The sequence below is a fragment of the Manis javanica genome, chromosome 1 (genome assembly GCF_040802235.1).
Source record: "Manis javanica isolate MJ-LG chromosome 1, MJ_LKY, whole genome shotgun sequence".
Lineage (NCBI taxonomy): Eukaryota > Metazoa > Chordata > Mammalia > Pholidota > Manidae > Manis > Manis javanica.
This window is the reverse complement of record NC_133156.1, coordinates 86,079,938-86,104,497: the sequence shown is the minus strand read 5'-3', so window position 1 is coordinate 86,104,497 and position 24,560 is coordinate 86,079,938. Positions and strand designations below refer to the sequence as shown.

At 36.0% G+C, this 24,560-nt stretch overlaps 1 protein-coding gene across 4 annotated transcripts in view; it reads left to right on the top strand.

Annotated features, from left to right (window-relative positions):
- Window positions 1–24,211, top strand: part of VCAN (versican) — a 102,955-nt gene extending 78,744 nt beyond the window's left edge. For all 4 annotated transcript variants that reach the window (XM_017675803.3, XM_073234425.1, XM_073234427.1 and 1 more), the window contains 3 exons: window positions 15,817–15,961; window positions 21,911–22,093; window positions 22,239–24,211. In XM_017675803.3, the coding sequence (XP_017531292.2) occupies window positions 15,817–15,961; window positions 21,911–22,093; window positions 22,239–22,366 (456 nt within the window). In that variant the 3' untranslated portion in view covers window positions 22,367–24,211. The remainder of the gene's footprint in view (window positions 1–15,816; window positions 15,962–21,910; window positions 22,094–22,238) is intronic.
- Window positions 24,212–24,560: the final 349 nt, after the last annotated feature.

Below are 24,560 nucleotides of genomic sequence, written 5' to 3'. Positions count from 1 at the left end.
GGTAGATTGTCCACATAAAATAAATTCCCAGTAAGGTATATATGAACCACATGTTCTGAATCAATAGTCTTATTTTCTTCTAATTGTTCTAGCTGGATGGTGAACCTGCAATCATTGCATCTGTATGTGTTCACTTTGCTGAAATGGATGATAATTTCAGGGGGATAATTTTGCTCATTTAGATCAGTAGTGGTTGGTATGGCATGAGTCCTTACATATAAAATTGAAGATGGACATTTTGGTTAATTTAATTGAGAAGTGAGCATAAAAATTAAAAGGATTTTTTTCTGTATATTACAGAGAGTTAAAACTTATATAATTTTGTTAATGTGTATTAAGTAGTTTAGGCATTTAATGAGATTTCTCTCGTTGAATGCATGCCTCATTGCTGTGGGACAGATTGGGTGTCTAGGATACTCACTAGTAAGGCTTCCTCCCACAAATTTTCCCTTATAAATAAACCCAGTAAAAAGTGCAAGATCCTTGTGAGCTCCAGTTGTACCACCGAAGACAGAATGCCAAGGACTCAGGCGGCCAGTTATGGTTGCTGCTTCCTTGTGCCTTATCGACCTGGACCACGACTTACCTCAAAGTGTCCCTGTATGTTCCCCTGAGCCTACAAGGGCTGCATTTGGCCAGGTGGAGTATATGTAAGTTATCATTTATGTCATACTGACCTGATTGGATCAAGTCCCCAACTATTTCCAATCTATTGTGGGTTGTATAGAATTGGTTTGTATGTTTTCATTCTTAACATTTTTTAATGGTATTTGATGTCTATTCTGGTCTCTCCAAGGGCAATTCAGCTCTCCAGAGAAGTGTTTCTCTTGCCTGCTTTTTATTTCTCGTGGTGTCTAGGATAAGGCCCTGTGCTGCTGATGCTCTTTGCTAATGACACTGGGCTTTTATCTGGCAGCTATGGGAAGTCTGTAAAGTATCTCAGGGAGTTTATCTTCCCTGCCAAATGCCATTCAGGGGAGCTTGGCTCATCACATGTCATCATTCGGCTACCTGAAGCCGGCCACCTCAACTGTTGTTGTTTTTTAAATCTTTGTCCATTAATTTTAAGTTTTAATGACTGAAAAATACTGTGAAGAAAATGATTTAATTACCATTTCCATAGTCTAGACTGGTCCTAAACTTGGTAAATAAGCAAGCATTGACCTTTGTCAAGAAAGATATATGAATAGTCCTATGAAATTTTTAGAGGAAGATAACATAACCTAACATAGGTAACTGTACAATGTAACCAAGAACCTTACTCTTTATTAATTCACATTTTAAAATGGAAACATAAGGGTTATGGAGAGAGCACCAAATAAGGGCCTTGGTTTGCAGAAGGCAGCAAATGAATTACGTAAACAAGCAAAGTTTATCAAAGAAATGAAATGACACAAGTAAATCCAGAAAAAACTCTGGCAGACCCTTCGTTTCTTCTTAATTCCCTCTCTGTGTAAAATAAGTGTGCTAAGGAGTGTCCCTTAACTTTGAACATCTTGGAACAGAAGAGACCATCTGCCCAGCAGCCCTTCTCCCTCCCATCTGACTGATCTCTGGCCCATTTTCTGCTTTTGTAACCACCCTTGCTTCTATCGCTTCCTCTCAGAGACAGCCTAGGTGTCTCAAACGCGTTTGTAGTTCTTCCTACAGCCACCGACCCCCTAACAGGTTCCATATGTGCTCAGGCCTTTGACTCTAATTAATAGTCGTTCTTTATTTCACTGTTTACTCCAAATGTCTTGCTTTTGAAAATGTCCCTAATAGTAAACTCTTCATCAGGGAGAGCAGTATCTGTATACACTTGGAAATGGTGTTAACTTGACTATGTGCAATTTTAAGGACTTGTTTATGTTTTAGAGTGATTTCTCCCCATCCCCAGCATCTCCATTTTTTGTTTGAAAGATTTGTTAGGGCTTATTCTTCTTGGGAGGTAGCGCACTATTAAAATAAAAAGAACCTTTGATATTTACCATACATGATCTTTTGTTACTCAGTTTTACAATTCAGTAAAAACAAGTTTACGTTAGGTCTTAAATTTTAGTAATTTCTTTTCTTGAAACGAACTTTGCTTCCAGTAAACTTGCAGTGTAATTATGTCATATTTAGTGTGATTATGCTCTATAGCTAAACTAATTAAATTGCTATGCTTATACTAAATTAATAATGCTATTTGACCATGTTAACTAAGTTGTCCTTTTTTCTTCAGATTCTGATTGATTCATTCCACACTACTGGCCTCTATTGGGACATTAGTATCATTAATAAAATGCCAAATTCAGTTTTTTGTTATAGCTTAAAAATATGTTTTATTATTTATTTGAGGTGTTTATCCAATAAATTTCACAGAAGTATACTCATAAGTAAAATTGGTTCTAGCCTTACCATTGTGATTTCTCCTATGGTTATTTTCTCATAACAGAGTTTAGTTTTCATTTTGTCCCTTGGTTTTGTACTAACCAGTTATTCTTTAACTTGACTATTGATCTCTAACAGCAAAATGCCCCAAAGGCTTCATTAGAAACCCTGACAAATAACTTCAATAATGAATTACTTTACTTGTCACACAAGTAATGTCTTCAAAGACACTAACTTAAACCATCCGAGTTAAATACACATTAAAGCTGGTGAACTTAAACAAACATTTCTTATCTAGTTTTTTTACTATTAGCTGACTTTGAAGTTTTTTCTTTAACCCACTGTTAAATGAATGACTAGTCTGAAGTGTTTTCCCCAGTTCTGTTTTCCAGGGCTTATGACCTTCCTCTCCCCTTGCTGTATACTCTTCCCTCCTTCTTAAAATTCTGCAATGTCTTCCTCTTGCCTTCAGGAGAAAAGTTCTAATTTTTAGCATGGCATACCAAGTCCACCAACTCCATCTGCCTTTTCCTAAGTTTTCTCATCTTAAAATACAGCTTCTGGAATAAGCCATGGCATCTCACTCCTGTATGTCTTTATATCCACTTTCCCTGGTGCTTAGAATATTCTCACCTCTTGCCCTAGTTTTATTTAATAAATGTTCAAATATCTTGCTTAGTCAAGAGTCTGCTTCTTCCAGGAAGCCTTCCTCGCTGGTTGTGACTAAGAGCTCACCCTCTGTGTTCCAGAAGGCCTTTGTGTCCTCTTCTTATTTACCACTGACCCCTGTGGGGCTAATTCCCAAACACTGAGTTTTCTGAGGCCTGCATTAACTTGGATCTCTATTTTTTTTCAGCAGCTAGCAGACTGGTGGACAAAAATAGATAGTTAATAAATGTTCTTTGAATGGTATCAATATCCACCCACTGCCCAACCAGCTCACTCTCTTTTGAATCCTGAAATGACCAATGAAGTCTTTTACTAAATTCTTGCTTATCTAAATTAAATATTTAAAGTTTCACCTGTGTGAAAAACATAATAGGTGGGATATCAAATATGGTGAAAAGAAAAAAAAATGTCCCTCAAAAACAGAAGTGTATAACGGAGCGTAATGCATCTCACAAGTTATTAGCCTAAAGGAGAACAGACATTCCTCCTGGAAATGCTGGCAGTCCTGCCCATCGCTGTCCCGAGAATACATGTGCAACAAGCTCTGGGAGGAAAAAATGGAGAGCAAACTTTTCCCCACCCTTGCAGGTTTGAGTTATATCAGGACAGAGTTTCCATGAAGTTTTAGGAAACCAACAATTACTCAAAACTTGGAAGGAGGAATTTTTTTCAAGATAGGCCTATATTCTATTATACTTTCTGAAAGAGAGTGGCTTTAAAAAACTGTATTATCCAAATCCAAAATACAATGAAACATGCAAAAAGAGGTCTCATTCCTGAATGTAATTGGTGCATTGACCAGGGATGGATTGGTTGCCTAAAGTTGGACAGAGCTTTATTTATTCATCCACTATCAAAGTCTCTGTTCTTCCAAGTGCGGACGGTCACCAGGAAACACTGTGGAATCCTTTATGTTTCTCTATCTGTATGTTTTCTAGTAAAATCCTCTTTACAACTTTCTTTTCAACCACATTTTATGGTTTGCTCATTGACATCACAATTAGGGAGATACTGGGAACGATTAGGTGCCTTCATCCTAGTACTTCTTACCACACATCTCCCCAGCCAGTGGTTCATCATTAACCCATGGACCTCAGAGATGTAAACCTGTCACTACCTTGCTCCTTCCTCTCTCTAACCTCCAGGAATAAATTCCTGTGAGGGGAGAACTTTGCTCCATTCCCTCTTCTCTTTAGTGCATCCGGTGGCAATCTCAAGCTTACCCTTCACTACTGAGAGCAGATGCTTCAGCAGATCAGCTGCAGTTACCACAGAGAAAAACATCACCTTAGATAGTAGTGTCCAGAGGTTGAAGACTGAATAGAACCCTCTGAAAAGTGTTGAGGAGCTTTTAGAGAGTTTGATTTGTGGGACAGGAAATAAAGGCCCTGACTTTATTCTTACACATTTAAAAAACATCTATGCCTCCTTCACGTTTTCCCTCTGTCATCGCTACTTCGTCAGCACTCAGTGTCGACCCTTGCCAAGCCGCTGGCTGGTCAGCATCCTTGGAAGCTGTCATGTCCCCCTGTTTCTCTCCTGTTTGGAGAAAACAGAAAGACTTCCTCTCCTCTGCATTTGTCTGAATCTAGTCAGGAAGTTCTCAGACAACTTACTAATTCACAGATCCATAAATATCTTCTTTTCTAGCTCTAACCAACTGCATCTTGCCCCTTGACCATTATGACATAGATTGTAAAAGGCTAATTGAAAAGAAATCCTTTTGTACTTAAAAATCCTACTTGAAAAATATTTCTGGAGGGTAACTGAATTTCGTTTTTTCTTTTTCTTTTTTTTTCATTTTGTTCAGCATGGTCCACCTTTAGCAAGCTGGCTCACTTAAAATTTGGGATGCCACTTGCACTCCTGGTTAGAGCTGATGCATAGGACCCGCCAGATTGGTTTTAGATTTGACTTTAAATCCAGAGGCCCCTTTTCTTTTTCATAAATAAACACATCAGTCTGTCAAGCAAAGTATAGTGAGAAAAACCAGCTTTGAAAAAGGTAGAAACAATAAAGAAATAGCCCTTTACCCAGGAAGAGACACTGAAAGGGGCAGAGGAAAGGAGTAACAAATCACAGGCCATAAACCATTATTGTTTTCCTGCAGGAATGTATCATTACCCTTTTATAAACACAAAGGTTCCTATCCTCCTCCCTTTCCCAGATGTGTTGGACATTGAAAAGAGAATCTGGAGTATTAACTGATTCCTGGTGTTCCCAAGCTTCTCGCTAGGTTTCTGCTCATTTGGAAGGATTGTCGGTGATTTGGCAGAGAACAGTGCAGAACAAAACCCACAGACCAAACACTTGTTTTCCTTTTTCTACCTGAAAGTCTTAGGAGACTTTCTGTAAAGTACTTGCTGGTGGAGGTCCCTCTGCTGGGCTATAGGTTTAGTTCCAAGCCAGATGCCACTTCTTTGTGAACAAGTCACTCTGCAGAGCAACATTGATTTAATTATGTCAAACCTCACAGGCTTCATTATAGTAACTTAAAAGCCAAGGAAAATGTGCTGTCTCTTCATCCCTTAACACGTTACTCATGAGTGCAAAGAATTCTCAGTTTCTTTTCAGTAAAAGACCACTGAGCTCTTAATGAAAACTTCTGCTTGTGTTGCAGTTCAGCTTGATTTAAACCAAAGAACTGGTTCTTCTAAGTGTGGACTGTGAGGAGTCAGAGTAGTTCTAGAACCCAAAGCCTTCATCTCCGCCTTGCCTTTACTTCAGTGCAGATTGCTAACCATGAGTCAAGCAGTATTTCATTATTGACAGGATTATCCTAAAAAAAAAGAAAATTGATCAATGCAGTGGTACCTTCTCACAGATACTTTTCCAACAGTGCTGTATGAAGCTTTACAATGACACACAAATATTTCAATGTAATTGCTAATTAGTTTAAGGCAATCAATGCACAGCAACAGCAAAAAAAAAAAAGTTGGATGGGTTTTGGCAGGTTCATGTTGCACTTGGATCTTAACACTTCCTGACTGAAGACCTGTGCAGACAAGCTCGGGAACAGGAGCCCACTGGCACCATTCATGGTGGGGATTAAATTCAAGTTGCTCCGTGGGGCTGTGCCCGGGACCCTCTCCACGTGGTCTCACAGTGAGAGTAACTCAGATCCTTCGGAAAATACTGTTGATAATTGCTGCTTTGTAGGGCTGTGAGCTCACACCATTACACAAGATTAGTGCTGTGCTCAAGGTCTGGCAGATCGTCTCTCCTGCACAGGGATTTGCCAGCCAGGAAAATAATGGGCATATTGCCACGTTAACAACTATCAGGAGACCCCAAGTTAGTTTTTCTTCCCTTCATCATGTTCGTGTCTGTAGAATCCGACTCCAGCTGCCAGCTTAGGGGGGCAACACCGAAACAAACGTCTCTTTCTCTTTTAAAACAAAGCCACTCTTTTCCTTTGGTTGTTTAACTAAAAGACAACAGCAAAACCATAACCTCTCTTAAAACATAAATAAATCAGGACCCAGACCAGAGTAACCTGAAGCAAGGACAGGGTCGGAGGAGGGTCTGTCTCTGCCTTGCATGAGGTCACTTGCCCCAGCCAGTTAAATAAAACAGAGTGAAACGTGCCCCCCACAGACTGCAGACTGCGAACAAATGCCTATTGTGTGCCACAGCCATCTAGGAAGAAAAGTCATTTTAAAGTTACCAACTGTTTGGACTTCTGTGATAAGTAGTCCTCCCAGCTTCCTCAAAGGTAGACCTGTGTTCTGAAAGGCTGGGGATAACCCAGAGTGGTTATCCTGAGTTCTTGATTTCGTGAAAAGGTGGTTTCTTACCAGCGTATGTTTCAAAAGGGTATGCGGTCCCCTTGGGAAAGTGTTTTCTGTTTGGAGTTTGCTCTTACGCTTTGGTGGCATCATCTGCTTATCCCTGGCATTGATGGCATTTGGATGTTATTTGTCGTAGAGCAATGGCACTAACAGTTCCAGGTAATAAAAGGAGTTTGCACAGAGAAGTCAGCTTTTTGTACAGATGTCATGTTTTTATAGCTAATCAAGACAACTTTTTACCTAAAAACAAACTAAGTGTGAATCACAGTGCTGACGCCAATCTGTATGTGTAGGTGTTTGCTTATGATCTCCCTTGTTCTGAGGATTTAAGTGGATAGTATAGATTTGGCTTGCTTCTCATGCAATTTCCCCATTGACGCAAATCATCTAATAATTTTAAAAGGAAAAAATTGATAAAAATAATTTATTTGTAGATGAACATTTTAGTAAGATAGAAAGTTCAGACAATGGGTACAATGACCTGTAACAGAATAGAGTGCCATCAGCTTGGTGAACACTGTTTTAGCTAAGGTCCATTTTTCCGCAAAACGTTCTCTTCATGCTTTTCCTTACAAAATAGAGGAGAACCATTACCGATAATACTTTAATCCTTTTTGCCGCATGGAGTAAATAATCATAATTTGGGGGGTATTCTATATTTTGTTTTAAGTAACTTGGTTGACAATTCATAGTATGATAGTGGATGGATATCACCACCTAGTGGCCATATTGTATTTTGCATTTCAAAACTTCACATCCCAAACTTCACTTAGATCTATGCAAGGATAATAATTCTCTGTGAATTAAGTTCCTGCAGCTTTGGGTTTAAAAACTCTAGCATGAGTTGCATTACATTTTGAGTCTAAAAATTAAATATGAAATGAGATGATGTTTCAAATGCAGCATGAAGCTATCTTGTGGAGTCAGTCACATGTTTAGTAAAAACCCTAGCAACTGAGGCAAATATTAGGACTAACCTTTCCCATATCTTCACTTTATACACAATTATAGAATCCAGAAGAAAGTTTTCCTTGGCTACTTCCCTCAGTACACAAACCTAGAGGACTTTTTGGTTTTCTTACCACAATTTTTTACAGTGAATTAAATTAGCAGTGTTTGGCGGTAGGGAGAGTAGGTGGAGAACAGTGACTGGACTGTTTGTGGAAAAAAATTCCAATTATGGCTTGAAGCCTTAATAAATTGTCCCAACAATTACAATAATATATTACATCATTGAATAGCTTCACTGGGAAAATTTCAAGAATGGTTTTTATCAATGGAATGTGTGTGATTGTTTAAATGTGCTTGGCAAAATCCATAATAGTTTTAAAACATAGAGCCTTTAATTGGCTGTTTAAGATAAAATCTAAACTAGAGTGAATTTTAAAGAATAAAAGGTGACTTCATCAAGCCGAAAAATTATAGCTAAATATGTAGACAAGTAGATAGAGTAGGCCAGTGGCAGATGCAGATTCAAGATTTGAAGTTACAATTATACATGTGACACCCTGAAGATCTACAGTATGAAATAATTTGTGCTTTTTTGCTCAGGCACAGATTTGGACTGTACCTGATAACTGGTTAATATGTAAGAATTGTTGATTAGCTATCAAGTCTAACAATTGGACAGCTCAGTTTTCCCATCTCAAGGGGTCTGTTACTGTTTACTCTGCTAACCGTTTCATGATTTTGGATCTTCTCCATTGTATTTATGCTGGGAACCTATCTGCTCCACAGGTCTGCGTGGATAGGAGCATTCCCAAAGGTCTCAGATACAGCCTTCCCTGGTGCCAAGAAGTACTGTATTTGTAGATGTGTGTGTGTGTGTGTGTGTGTGTGTGTGTGTGTGTGTGTGTGTGTGTGTGTGTGTGTAATGGTGGTAAACCTCAAATTTGTGTCTCACTAGTAAAGGTGAACTTTACTAGTGTCTGTGAAAATGCTGTTTCCTTTGCAGTAGAGAAGAAATGAAACCAACGGATTGTAAACACAGTGTCTAACTCTAGGATAACTTATTGGTGCCCTTTGATTAGTCTTTGTAGTTATTTGACCAGGTTAAGAAATTATAAATCTCATTGAGAAGAACTTGAAATGGGTCAAATATTATAGAGAAGAGCTAGTTGTTGATTAAGTTTTCAATTGACCAGTAGCTTTGAAAACTTCTTAGTTTTAAGATGCTGATAAAAGGTATTTAAAAACAAGATTCTTCAGTGTTCCAGGAATTCTTTCTCCATGACAGATTGACACATAACCTTGTATCTTCAGGGCTTTGATTTTGAATTACATTCTCTTTTAAAGGCTTTAAAAAAAATCCTGATGTGAAAAAAAATACTGTTTTGGAATGTTCCATGCAAGAATAAGAGTAAGTCACTCGATGGCTCAAGAGCTTTCTTTGTTCCAGCCTTTAATTTTTAGCACCCAATGTTTGGTGCTAAAAATGTTTGCATACTTTCTCATAAATCAATTTGCTTATATACATATCGTGTACAGAACCAGTTGGAATGTGACGGTCACAACAGTAACTGACTGATACTGGATGGTCTTGTTTCTTTTCATTAACTGAAAACTGAGCTCAAAGCTGAACACAACAAACTCCTTTTTTAAAACAAGCAAAGTACCTGGTTTATTACTAAATCTTATATATTACTGAAATAATGTCTTTTTAACCTCAGAAAAAAAGGCAGTTATATATCTCTGCATAAGGAAGAGGTCAATTAATTACATTACATTTTTTATCATCAGTTTGTTTTGCTCATGCTTGTGATGTAGTTATCTACTGAGATTTCAGGGGCCATTGAATATGCTGTGCCGTATGCATTTTAAAGATAAAAGATTGTCTGATATCTTCAAAGGACAGTTGGGACTCCTAGACACTGTATAATCGGAGATCCACCTTGACAGGATGTAAACCCTGTCTGACTTTAGTAGATTGCTCTTAACTCTTAAAAGCAGAGAGACTCCACCCACATACCCAAACACACTCATAATCCCCTCGCCCCCAACCAAGGGTATTGATTAAATCAGGTCGGAGCCTTGCAAAGAACTATGAAGGAGTGAATAAGCTCTTCAGCCACTGTGCTTCAGAAAAATTAGTCAAGTACCTCTTAGATCTGTGGAATTGATGTCTCTCTCAGACTGAAGAATGTAGACTGGAAGGCAAGTCCTGTGTGCTCCAGAAGAGCACTTTTATGTTAGAAGTGCATGAGACAGAAATAAATTTTTGGCAATAAAATACAGATTATTTGGAATGAAGTAATCTAAGCATTTATAAACTTTGATAGATTTTGATGAATAACTTCAGCTGGCTCTGAATTTTTCCTCTCAATATTAGGATTGGTTCAAAATGAATTCTCTGGTTTGTAGAGACAGTTTTCATGTGGGAGAACTGTGCTTAGCTGTTGGATTTTGGCCAGGGCTTTTGAATCATTTTATGCTTTTGGCAGCTGACTTGCTTGAAGCTAATTGGGAGAAAAAGAAAGAGAAAACAATAACTGAAAGCTTACTAAATACAAATTTATTGACATGGCTGTCTTCTTTTGCACTTTTTTTTTTTTACAAATACAGAGATTTATTTATCATTTAATTGGAACTCTAAAAATAAACAACTTTATCTAATGTACAGCATTAAGCAGTTTCACAATTGTAAAATTATTGTCTCAATAAAATGCCAAGTGTGTTATGGAACATGTAGAAAATTTCACATCTGAGCTGACTTTCTCCTACATCAACTATTTGAGTTTTATGTTATAAATTTCTCTTCCATCAGAAGAGAACAAAAATGCAAAGAAATTTAGGTTTTTCTTTTCAGACCTAGCATTTATCTAATTCTGGTCTCTGGAGAAGGCGACATGCATTTGGGATAGGAAATCTGAGTCTTTAAGACACAGACAGACATGAAGAGGTCTGATCAGCATTTATTTTTCTCATTGGTATTAAATACATTCTCCCCAAGCCATGCCAGCTTTTTGGAGTAGTTCTTAGATTGCCCGTCCAGCCCTAGAACAGGGTTGATCCAGATACATCACCCAGAATGTTTGTTTATGATCCCAAATGAGGAGAAAAAAAACAGATGGGAGGGGGGAATTTGTCTCTGCTCATTCCAAGAATCTGTATTTCTGTATGTATGAGACACTGTCTATGTGAGAGAGATTTAATGACATTCCTATAGCACAGAATTGATTTCCTGAGCAGAGATCCTGTCCTTACATTTAACCTCAGTGAAAAAAATACATTGTTAAACCTAAAGTCAAAGATTTATTTTTTTATACACTTTCTCCCAGCAAGTGATGTTAATAAGACCATAAAGAATTCAAGAGGAAACAAAGAAAGTTGTTCAGAAAACTGGAGTTTCCTTTGCTAAGCCAGTTTGGCAGTTCCATGAAGCAGTAACCTAGCCAAAATAAATCTTCACAATGGAGCTATCAGATATGAGGTAATAGTGGGACATGCCTGTGGGTATCAGACATTTTTATAAAAACCACAGACTGAAATTTGGTCCTGCACCATGAAGCCACAGTTCTGCCAAGCAACAACACAGAACACAGATTTTAAATCACTATTGCAAGCCAAATGTAATTCCACCAAAAACAATTAAATCTTTGACCAGAGGTCTGAGTCTGGGCAGCCTAAGTCCTGAGAATCACTTCAGTGGCCTGGATTCTGAATCTCATTTCAGTGTGAAAATGAGATGGTTATTGTGAGGGTCAGGAGGAAACGTTAGCTGCAAAATACATGGCAGTCAAGTGACTTCGCTAATGTGAAGAAGTATTTGTTGATGAAAGGTAAGATTAAGAAAAGGTTTGCTAGGACATCTGTAAGTCCTCTCTGATAGCTAATAGATCATTTTATTAAGTTTGCTTTTACTGGTTAGAAAAATAATTCATGCTCACTTTAGGGAACTTGGAAAAATACACCAGGAGTATGTAGAATAAAATACTATCTCAGTCTCATATCACTCAGATATAAACTTTATAACAGTTTCCTGAATTTCCTTTTGGCCCTTTGCACACACACATGCACACAAACCTGCATCTGAGAGTTTTGTGTATAATTTGGATCACTGTATATTTTTAGTAATTTGCTTTTCAATTTTAGCTTCATGTGTTATTATTTCTCATGTCTTTATATGTTCTTCAAAAACAAGTTATTTAATGGTTATATAATATACTATTTGGCTATACCATATTTCATTGACTATATGTTCACTTTATAGATTTTTTCCCCCATGTACTGCTAGCATTTTAGATAAAGAAAAATGTAGTATTCAAGTAAATGAATAGTATTTTAGGTTAAACATTGTTCACATCTCTGATTATTCTTTAGAATACAATTTTAGAAGTGATATGTATTGCCAATTGTTTCCCAAAATGGTTATTTGCTTCTACTGGCTTTGTCAGTGACTATCTCCCCTGTCCTTTGCTAGTAGCCAGCACCATCTCACGTTAGGGGTGGGTGTGGAGGGGAAAGAATGCAACACACTGTGTTTCATTATTTCTAAATGTCAAATTATTTATTAAACAACACCAGTATGTGCCAGGATTAGTTCCTGGCACTGAGGATACTGTAGTAAACAAAAGAACCCCAAATTCCTATCTTCAGTGAGCTTATATTCTGCTAAAGAGAAAAAAGGAAAAAAGTATATAATAAATAAGTACATTTCATGGGATATTGAAGGTAGTAAGTGTTATGAAGAAATAAAGCAAGGAAGGAAGTTGGGTGGTGTGGGTAAGACAGGGAAGGAAGGAGCATTGCACTTTGCATATGTTACTGAGATGTTGGAAATTTTTCCACCTTTGAGGACATTTACAGGTTTCCTGTAAGAGGTTTGTTAGAAGGTAAGCTAGAGAGTATTGAGCTCCAAAATTCAACTTAAGAGAACTCTAGAATCTTTGACCATAAAAAAGTATTATATTATTAAATACAGATATTTGTTAGTTTTAAGGAATTCCTATTCTTTTGTTAATTTAATTCATTTTTAGTTTATCCTGCTTTAATTCATCTGTTAAAGACAACTCAGTCATACATCAGCAACAGGCCGAGTATGACTTCCGTAGGTCTGCTCTACCGCTCGATTTCTATTTCTTTGTCTGTTATCTATTAAAGGAGAGTAGCAATAAAAAGGAAGAAAAAAGGCTTGGTGGGTGTAGGGTCAGAGATGATAAGGAAAGGGAGGTAAGCAAAGAAAAGGATAATAGAGGAATAATCAGTAACCCAGTGAAGAGCGAATGTCAGTTCCTAGCGGCAGGGAGACTGGCCGGTCACAGAGAGCTTCTGTCCCCTGAGAGTGCTTCCCAGGTCCAGCTGGAGGGTAGCCCAGTGGGACCATTCAGGCTATGAGAGTTGGATTTAAATCCATATAATGTTTGGATTTCCACCAGAGAAATAAAAACATCCTTCATTCTGTTTTGACAAAAGACAAAGCTTTTTTAAGCTTTCCTTAGTTCTTTATAATTTTATCACTTTTCAAAGCCTGTTTTTTCACATAGCAGAGATCTCATCTCCTATCTTAATTTTAGGAAAATGGAGGAGGACTTTAAGGCAAAACTAAGTGAATAAATTGAAGGAAAAGTAGAAGGTCCATTAATCCTGAGGTTCCAACTTAAGGTCTACTCACAAATCATTTTATTAAAGATCTAGGTTTTTACTCTTTTGAAAGTTTTAAAAATCGGATTTTTTTTCTGAGAACAAAGAAAAATAAAAAATATTCTCTAGTATATTTATTATACATTTTTTAAAAGACATAAAAATAGCCATGATACCATTGGGAGTAAATAATAGGACTTTTTTTTTGGATACTCTGAATTAAGAACAATTGTCTAAACTCTTACATACAGTTCCTTCTTCTCTGACTTTATCTTTCCTAAATAAAAACTCTTAACTCATTATATCAAACCACAGCCTTACTTTAAATTAAATTCGAGGAAAGGCTAGTAGATGTGTAGGCCCAGAAAAGGTAGTCACATTAACCATTATATAAATCTGCATCTGTATTTGTAGCATATGAAGGCAGTTTGTCTCCACTGGTCTTGTCAGTATTAGATGTGGTGAGAAACATGACACTAGGCAAAGTGTATTGGGAAAGTGATGCTCAAATTGAGCCAGAGAGACACTGAAACAAACTTGTCCCATATCACATTCTAGTTAAGAGGACACCTGAGACTAGGAAACTGCTCTTGTATTTATAGTCCAGTATTATTTTCATCTCACCAAAATTTGTTATTTTTCAATAGGCATAGGGATTGTGTTTTTCATATAATTATTGGTTGATATGGAGGCAACTTTTTTTTTTTGAAGAATATTGTATTTACTAGGCTCTCCCCTACCCCAAGTCCCCCCACAACAAACCCCATTACAGTCACTGTCCATCAGCATAGTAAGATGTTGTAGAATCACTACTTGTCTTCTCTGTGATGCAAAGCCCTCCCCTTTCCCCCACCCCCAACATTATACATGCTAATCATAATACCCCCTTTCTTCTTCCCCACCCTTATCCCTCCCTACCCTCCCATTCTCCCCAGTCTCTTTCCCTTTCGTAACTGTTGACTAAGTCTATTCTTGGGTTCTGTGATTTTGCTGCTGTTTTGTTCCTTCAGTCTTTCTTTTGTTCTTATACTCCACAGATGAGTGAAATCATTTGGTATTTGTTTTTCTCCGCTTGGCTTATTTCACTGAGCATAATACCCTCTAGCTCCATCCATGTTGTTGCAAATGGTAGGATTTGTTTTCTTCTTATGGCTGAATAATATTCTATTGTGTATATGTACCACATCTTCTTTATCTATTCATTTACTGATGGACACTTAGGTTGCTTCCATTTCTTGGCTATTGTAAATAGTGCTGCAATAAACATAGGGGTGCATCTGTCTTTTTCCAACTTGGAGGCAACATTTTAAGGTAACCAAACATTGAATGTAAACCCCAAAGTCCTGGGTACTTAACATCTCTAAGGTCCAAGTTACTCCCAATCTTGCTGAATTGTTGTAAAAGATAATGCATGCCAAATCCCTAGAAAAGCACTTAATCCATTATAGGTGCTAAATAAATGACATGTCTTACTTTGATGGAAGGGGAGAAATAGTTCTGGTGATATATCATTGCTCAGACTAGGGAATCAATAGACAACATCTAAAGATATAGATATAAAAGTAACCAATAGAAAAACACCAAGTCAATAAAATTCTTTTTCATTATCTGAATATACATTGTACACAGGAAAGCAAATGTATATTTATAGTAAGATACAGTTTTAAAAGCATATTTTTATATCAATATGCATGAATGTTCCAGTTAAGAGAAAACAACTTCCAGATTAGATCACAAAGTTAAAACTCAACTGTACAGTGCACATAAAAATCACATCTGAAGCAGAATTACACAGAAAAATGGAATATAAAGTCATGGGTATAGATGTATTGGGTAAAATAAAAAAATAAACAGCAAATATCTCAATTTTTTAACCACACAAATGAATTTGGACAAAAGCAGTCCCATTAGATAACACAAGGGAAGGTTCTTTATAGTGGTAAAGATATAAAAGAAAGAATAAAAATTCTATTGTAATATAATCACAGCTACATAAAATTATATGTACACATAGGGCTGGGAGGAAGCATGATCGACTGGAGTGATGAGATAATGGATTTTCTTTCTCAAGTTCCACTTCCATTAATGCTGTTACAATTAATAATAACATAATTAAATTTATTAAATTGAACATCAATTATATATTATAAATCCAGGATAACTAAAACAAAATTCCTCAGATATCTCATTGCCAGGAAAAAAAAATATGTATTTGTTGAAGAGAGGCTTTGAGATACATATATTTTTTTCCACTTAAGAGTGTAAAAATGTGTTTAGTTCCTACCAAAACCATTTTGGCTACATCATTCAACAGAAATTGTCGAGTTCTTCTAATTCAATTGGGCTGTAATACCACTGTCCCTCGTATAATATGCTACCCTTTGACTATCAAGTAGTTAGTTATCTTCTTGCATTTTTATAGCAATATGAGAACTGGAGGCCCAACCAGCCAGACAGCTTCTTTTCTGCTGGAGAAGATTGTGTTGTAATCATTTGGCATGAGAACGGCCAGTGGAATGATGTTCCCTGCAATTACCACCTCACCTATACCTGCAAGAAAGGAACAGGTAATGTTTACCCCATTAAGAATGTATACTTAATTTGCATTTCAATTACCAAGTGTATTCAGGAAGAATAAACTTCCTTTCAGACAGAAGACGGAGGTCACTACCTAAGGCATCTATTGTTGCTCTGGAATGTTGCACTCTTCCAATATGATTGAAGTGTGTTTTCAGTGTTTTCAGTAATGTTTCCACCTCAGATTTCAGGAGTTTATGATAACAATGTAGCATTTCTTTGGAAAAATAACCCGGCAGTATCTTTAATTAAAACAATGGCTATCCCAACGGCCTATAAACCAGTTTATTTTGATGAGGAGAACAAAAGAAAAATCTTAGTTGTCAACATTTAAAAAAAAGGGATATATCATTAAATAATCTGGATTTTTTTACTTTTTTAAGAAAATAAGAACACCGGTACCATTTGGTCCCCGGGCAGATTTGTTAGTGGTTTGAAGTCCCAGGAGTGAAAGCCACCGCCCTCCTGGTGTGGGGCTGCCCAGTGCCTTGAAGTCCTTATTCAGTTCTCCACGTTTTGATTAAGTGCCTGGTCTTTGTAGGCATTTGAGTTTTTTAATCATTCTCCGAGAAGCTCGTTGCATGCTTATAAACCACAGAACAAAAATGCCAGTCCTGTATCTATTATTGAATACTTTCAAGACATGATAAAATGAAAATATTTGTAATGTAAATTCTGTAGTGAGAATTGCTTAGTTGACATTATACAGATAAAATTAAGAAAGCTGATTGTTAAGTGTGTTTTTCATTAGCCAGTATGTTTGAATTTCTAAGACACACTGTATAGACTTCTTCCTTAAAAAAACAGGATTTCGATAGTTTTTTAACCTGTTGGTAATTGATAATAATATTAGAACATGAATAGTTTGCCTCTAGACACAGACTTTTATCTACCTCAAATAAGAGGACAAAGTACAAATGCAAAATATAAAATTCATTTAATTTATTTGTCTTAGAATATAAAAATAATGAAACAAAAAATACATCCTGTATAGCTATTTTAGGAAAGACTTAAACACCAATAATAAGAAGTTCTATCAGAAGAAAAAGAACAATAAGGTACCCAAAACTGAGATGAAACTCAGTTGTTATCTGTGACTGCTTTGCTCTGCTATGCTCTTATCTAAAATAGAATTCATTCTGAAAATCCTTTCTCTGTGAGCAGCTTTCCTAACTATGTGCATTACTTCAGAACTTCTGTGATGGAACTTGGGAAAAAAGCAAATCAAGTATTTGCTGTTTTCCCTGTTTCTAAGAAGTCCTTAATGAACAATCTTTACCCAAATGTCATGTTTGCCTTCTAAGGTTTCCAAGTATTTCCTGGAGTCACGCCTTTCATTTTGCAATCCAAACATTCTTATATTGCCTATGTTATTTTTCCGTATAGCAAGGTTTCTCAACAGCTGCACTATTGGCAGTTTGGGCCAGATAATCTTAGCTGGGGGGCGCTACCCTGTGCGTTAGAGATGTCCAGCATCATCTCTGCCCTTTCTGCACCAAATGGCAGTAGTAGTCTCCCCCACTTCACATCCTCCTTCCTTTGCTTTGCAGCAACGATCAAGGTCTCTCGATGTTTCTCACTCTCCCTGTGGGGTGATGGAGAGGAGGAAAATGGCCCCAGGTTGAGAACCACTGCCCTATAGCTAGAGAGGGCTCACAAAAACAGAATCATTACTTACATTTCCCAATTGGGAAGAAGATTTATCAAACATTGGGCCTTACCTCATTAAAGGAGAAAAAAACAAAACAAAATTATTCCTGCATTTTATCTCCCTCTTGTCTGCTTCTTATTAATATAGACTTAATTCTTCGTTAATCAGTACTCTGGGGAATTTTAGGAATTTTAAAAGTATCTATAAACATTTCTAAAAGATACTCATTTTTCCTTTCAATTCTTTAGACATCTTTAAAATTTCATTTAAAAGTAGTTCTACTTTTAATTAAATACTTGTAAAGGAGGATTATAATATATACAAAAGACTTTTTTTCTAGTTTTATTGAAAAATAATTGCCATACATCAGTGTATAAGTTTAAAGTGTTCAGCATGATGATATTGTGGAATGACTGCCACAAAAGGTGCAGCTAACATTCCATCTTCTCATAAAGAGATAATATAAAGAAAAGAAAGGAAGAAAAGAAAAAAGCAGCAAATGTTCTTGTGATGAGAACTCTTAGGGTCTATGCTCTTAACAACTTTCCTGTATATCACAGAAGTATTAGCTATGGTCATTTGTACATTATATCCCTAATACTTACTTATCTTATAATTGAAAGTTTGTATCCTTTGACCACCTTCGTCCAATTCCCCCTTCTTCTCCCCACACTTACAGTAGCTACAAGTCTGATCTCCTTTTCTATGAGTTTGTCTGTTTCTTTGTTTTGATTTCATATATAAGTGAGATCATAAAACATTTGTCTTTCTCTGCCTGACGCATTTCACTTAGTGTAATGCTTTCAAGGCCCAACCATGTTGTCTCAAATAGTAGAATTTCTTCATTTTTTATGGCCAAATAATATTCCATTGTATATGTATCCCACAGTTTCATCCATTGATGGACACTTAGGTTGTTTCCATGTCTTGGCTATTGTAAATAATGCTGCTATGAACACGGGGAGAGTGCAGATACCTTTTCAAGTTAGTGTTCTTACCTTTGGATAGATTCCCAGAAGTGGAATTGCTGGATTATATAGCAATTCTGTTTTTAATTTTTTGAGTCTCCTCCATACTTCTCTCTATACAGGTTGTACCAATTTACAAACCCACCAGCAATGCACAAGGGTTCTCTTTTCTCCATATCTATGCCAGCATTTGTTATCTTTTGTCTTTTTGAAGATGGCCATTCTAACAGGCATGAGGTGATAAATCATTGTGGTTCCCATTTACATTTTGTTCATGACTACTGATGTTGAACATCTTTTCATGTACCCTTTAGACTTTCACACATCTTCTTTGGAGAAATGTTTATTCAGATCCTTTACCCATTTTTGAATTGGCTTGGGTTTTTTGTTGTTGTTGTTGTTAATGAGTTGTATATATTCTCCATATATTTTGGATATTAACCCCTTATCAGTTATATAGTTTGAAAATATTTTTTCCTATTCTTTTCACACTGTTGATGTTTCTTTTTCTGTGCAGAAGCTTTTTAGTTTGATATAGTTCCACTTGTTTATTTTTGATTTTGCTGCTTATGCTTTACGCATTGTATCCAAAAATCATTACCAAGTCTCACATCAAGTAGATTTGTTCCTGTTTTCTTCTAGGAGTTTCATGGTTTCATGTCTTACATCTAAGTCCTAAATCAATCTCATGTTAATTTGGAGGAGTAGTATAAGATATGAATCCAATTTCACTGTTTTACATGTGAATATCCAATTATCCCAGCACATTTTTGAAGAGACTGTCTTTTCTCCATTGAATATTCTTGGCTTCATTGTCAAATATTCATTGACCATAATGCTTGGGTTTATTTCTGGGCTCTCATTTGCTCATGCACAGTTTTCCAATATCATTTAGTTGTCTGTCTGTGTTTTCTTGTCATTTACTAAACTTCCTTAAGAGGATTATTTGGAATTAACTTGTCCAGCAGTTCATACATCTCCATATTTTTAGAGTCAGTTATTGGAGTTTCCTTTGATGGGGTCATGTTTACCTGACTTTTTATGATCCTTAATTCCTTGATTGGTATCTGCACATTTGAGTAATGGGGCTTCTTTTCCAGACTTTACAGGCTTGCTTAGGTCCTTTTTATATCCTGTTCACCAATTCCTTGACCGTTACACATGTTGCAAATACCTCCTTCCAGTTTGTGGCTTGTCTTTACTCTTACTTTACTTATTTTTTGATGAATAGGAGTCTTCATTTTGTTGCATTTTCCTTTATGATTCAAACATTTTGTGTCCTAAGAAATCTTTTCCTACCTTAAAATCAGAAAGATATTCTATATTGTTTTCTGAATGTTTTATAGTTTTGCCTTTGATGTTTACATTTTTAAACTACCTAGAAATGATTTCCCATGTATTCCCAGTTAGGGAACCAAGTTCTTTTTTTCTCCATATGGATACCCAATTGTCCAAGTAGAAAAAAATAAATGACCTTTTCCCTCCCTGTTCTGCCATATTTCTTCTGTCAAATATCAAGCATATATGTGCAGATTTTTTCTGGACTATCTGCCAGTCTTTGACAGACTGCACTTACTGTATTATTTTAGTTTTATAATAAGTCTTCATATATAAATAGTCCTGGGAGAAATATGTATGTTGTTTTCTCTGCAATAATAAAAACCACCAATTTGTCAACATAGCACAGAATCAAGTATAATGAATTACCTAGTTGATAATATTTAACCTTCCATATCACTTCTGTCTCATTCTATCTGATATTTGCTCATATGAATAACTAATATTAGCTTTCCATATTACAATAAAAGAAGTACAGATACCCAGATTAAGGTTATCACTGTACCATATACATAGTGTACTTTATTAATGGAAAATGATGTATTACTACAGGAATCTGTCTTGTGATTCCTGGAATTTGTGAAGATCAAATGCTCAAAGCAAAAATATTTCTAATTTCTTAGTTATAATCTTTATAGACATATAATAGACTTTATAATCTATTTTTAAGTTATGTCTGAGTGATAATTTCTTATGTGAATGAAAGTATATGCTTGGATTGTGTTTCATTAAAGACAACTTTGTTTGCTATGGGGTCAGTACATTCTAAGCTGCTTTGTCAGCCATAAGTAACTTAGATGAACTAAATATTTAAATTAAACCCACATTTGTCCTTGCAAAAGAATGTGGTTGTAAACGTTGTTTGAATATGTAAATAAATTTAATATTTGTAAACTTTTAATATTAGGATGTTGATGTACAAACATCTTGGTACCACGGTTTCTGGTAATCATTCTCCCATTTAAGAGTTGCATTATTTTGAGAAAGAATATAACATGATCTTGTGGTATCAAAATTCTTAAAGTAAATTATGGATAGGAAATGCCACTTAGGGAACTTGTATTTAAGTAATATTTTTATTATAGTTATATAATAAAACAAAATCACTTAATAAAAATTAGTCTTTAAAAATGCATCATTTAAAACAAGTACTCTAATGTTGAATAAAACTATGTTAATACAAATTGAGTTGAATTAATTTTCCTAGCTTCTTAAATTTCAAAATTGCAAGGTTTCTTTTACTGTTTCTTTTTTATTATTTCTACTACTGCTAAGTTGTTGATATTCAAAGTTTTCATTGTAAATTTAAAATGATCATTAAATATTCTAAAATGTACCGTAACCCTTCTCAAGAGTTGAAATTTATATTTATAAGGTAATTACAAAACAGGCATGAATACTATGTCCTGACTTTCCCCCTTCTCCACACAGAAGACAGACAAGAGACAGACAAATAAACATAATGGAACCTGAGATATTTATTTATACTTAGGAGTCCATATCTTGTCTATATCTTGAAACTATGATATTATTATAGATTTTAGGTTTTTCCAGGGAAGTGACAGTAATAGTCAATTGTTACATGCCATTATTGTTCCAAATGAAGATGAGTAATAAATAAACACTTGGGAGTGGTGATGAAGACAATACTAACAGGCTGCAGGATGGTAGGAGACAGGTACTTTTTAATGTGGGATATTTTCCAGAAAAGTAGCTCTTCCAGATGGACAGATGAATGTATGACTGTTTAGAACTTTGGTTCTTTAATAAAACACAATTCAGGATGATATAATCTGAGATTCAAAGTAGGCCCATGCCTCAATATTCAGTTTTTCTTTTGAAAATTTTCATTTTCTTAATTCTAAATGATTGCATTTGGTGAAGGTGCTTGAGTGGGTGCCATAGAGAAAGAGGGAAAAAGAGACTCATACTAATAGAAATATTTAGATTATTTGGAAGTAACCCAATTTACTTTTCTTTAGTTGCTTGCGGCCAACCTCCAGTTGTAGAAAATGCCAAGACCTTTGGAAAGATGAAACCTCGTTATGAAATCAACTCCCTGATTAGATATCACTGCAAAGAAGGTTTCATTCAACGCCACCTTCCAACTATCCGTTGCCTAGGAAATGGAAGATGGGCTATGCCTAAAATTACCTGCATGAACCGTAAGTGGTCCTTTAGAAAGAATGGACAACCGTGCTATAACAACTACTAGACACCCTCATTTTACAGCTACGGTATCGGTAGTTTAGGGTATGGAGCAAGTAATATTGTTGTGTTTTCTTTCTTTCTTTCTTTCCTTCCATGTAGCATCTGCATACCAAAGGACTTATTCTAAGAAATACTTAAAAAATTCCTCATCAGCAAAGGACAATTCAATAAATACATCAAAACATGATCACCGTTGGAGCCGGAGGTGGCAGGAGTCGAGGCGCTGATCCCTAAAATGGCGAATATGTGTTTTCATCATTTCAGCCAAAGTCCTAACTTCCTGTGCCTTTCCTATCACTTCAAGAAGTATTATCAGTTGGGTTTGGATTTTTGGACCACCATCCCGTCATTTTGGGTTGCTATGCTCCCAAAACATTTTAAATGAAAGTATTGGTATTCAAAAGGAAAGCAAACAAAATGAAAGAACATGAGGGCAGAATGTAACCATATCCAGCCTGTCTAATTTCTTTAGTTTTCTATTTGCCTCCAGTGCAGACAATTTTATAACATATACCAGCCTACTGTACTATTTAAAAAAACTCAATTTCAGCAACAATGGCAATGTAAATAAGATGATTTAATGTTGATTTTAATCCTGTATATAAAATGAAAAGTCACACTGAGTTTGGGCATATTTAATGATGATTATGGAACCTTAGAGGTCTTTAATCATTGGTTCGGCTGCTTTTTGTAGTTTGTTTAGGCTGGAAATGGTTTCACTTGCCCTTTGTCAGCAAGACTAAGGATGGCTTTTCCTGGATAACTAGCAATCGCAAAGTCTCGTAGGTCACTACACCATCTCAGCCACTGGTGCAATTTGCTTCCACATGATGCTGAAGCCTGGCTAATGGGATAACCCACAGAACTGGGGATTGCAACGTGGAACTCTTCTTTGCTGCATTCCATTTCCTTCGCTTACAAGAAAGGCCTGAATGGGGGACTTTTCTACAACCAGGAACATTTTTTAGGGGTCAAAGTGCTAATTATTAACTCAACCAGGTCTACTTTTTAATGGCTTTCGTAGCACTAACTTGCAGGTTACAGATCAACACATTTTAAATGGACACAGACCTAGGACTCTGGAGGGCGGGGGATTGTTAGAACAACACACATTCAAAGAAAGAAATTTTGTATATATAACCATTTTAATCTTTTATAAAAGTTTTGAATGTTCATGTATGAATGCTGCAGCTGTGAAGCATACATAAATAAATGAAGTAAGCCATACTGATTTAATTTATTGGATGTTATTTTCCTCCAAACCTGAAAATTGACATAGTATGCTAGTTATTTTCAGCATTAACCTTTTTATTTCCCTCACACAGTCTGGAATCATATAATCTAGGTACTTTGTCCCTGATTAAATAATGTGATGGATAGAATGCATCCAGTGTTTATTATGAAAAGAGTGGAAAAGTGTATAGCTCTCTGAAAATGGTGTTTGCCCATCCTAAGTAAGTGGCATATATGTAGAAATAGTGTGGGTATTTCTTCCTGGTAGGTGGAGTGTTGAGTGTTGAAATTTCTCCTTATCTCTTCCCACTGTGTTTTCTCCCCTTTATTTGAATAAAGTGACTGCTGAAGATGACTTAGAATCATTATCCACTTAATTTAATGTTTGAAGAAAATCCTGTATGGAAACATGGCATTTAGGAGTCCTTCTCTAATTTCACTTAAAACGACCTTGAGAGAATTGGACAACAAATAAAATGCAAATAGAAAACAGTGTATACCCAACACTGATTCTTTCCCACAAAACATCTTTTGGCTTATATGGAACACAGTAGCTACCTTCATACACAGTGTCTTTAGAAGTTCTCTTGGTTGCTGTATTAAATGTATTCCACCTTTGGGTGCTCTCGAGCCCAGAAATAGAGCACTGTGTTGACCTATTAGGTTTTAATTTTTCCTCTTTCATTTCAATGCACATAATACATTCCTGTATTTATATTATAACATGTATAGTGTAAAATGTGAATGACTGTTTTTTTTTTGTGAATGAAAATCTAAAATCTTTGTAACTTTTTATACCTGCTTTTGTTTCACCAAAGAAACCTAAAATCCTTCTTTTACTGTTTTGTGACTGGTCTGGTTATTTACAACTCTGAATCCTAATGTGCATCAACATTTTTACATTCTAATTCCATCACAGAATACAAGCTACTGGCTTGTTCAAAGTTACCTGGTTAGTTTGTAGTGGATGCAGGTAATTTCCACAGCCTGTATGATATTCTCAAGAAAAGTATAAAATATTATGTTCCCAATTGTTATACATTAAAGAGGTTAACCTATTATCAAAATAATGATCAGAAGATGTCAAAACATCAAGTTCCTACCCATCCGTCCCTTCATTCTTCAACCATTCACTATTAAGTGCTTACTACATGTCAAGTACTGAACTAGGCCCTGGAGATTCAGCAG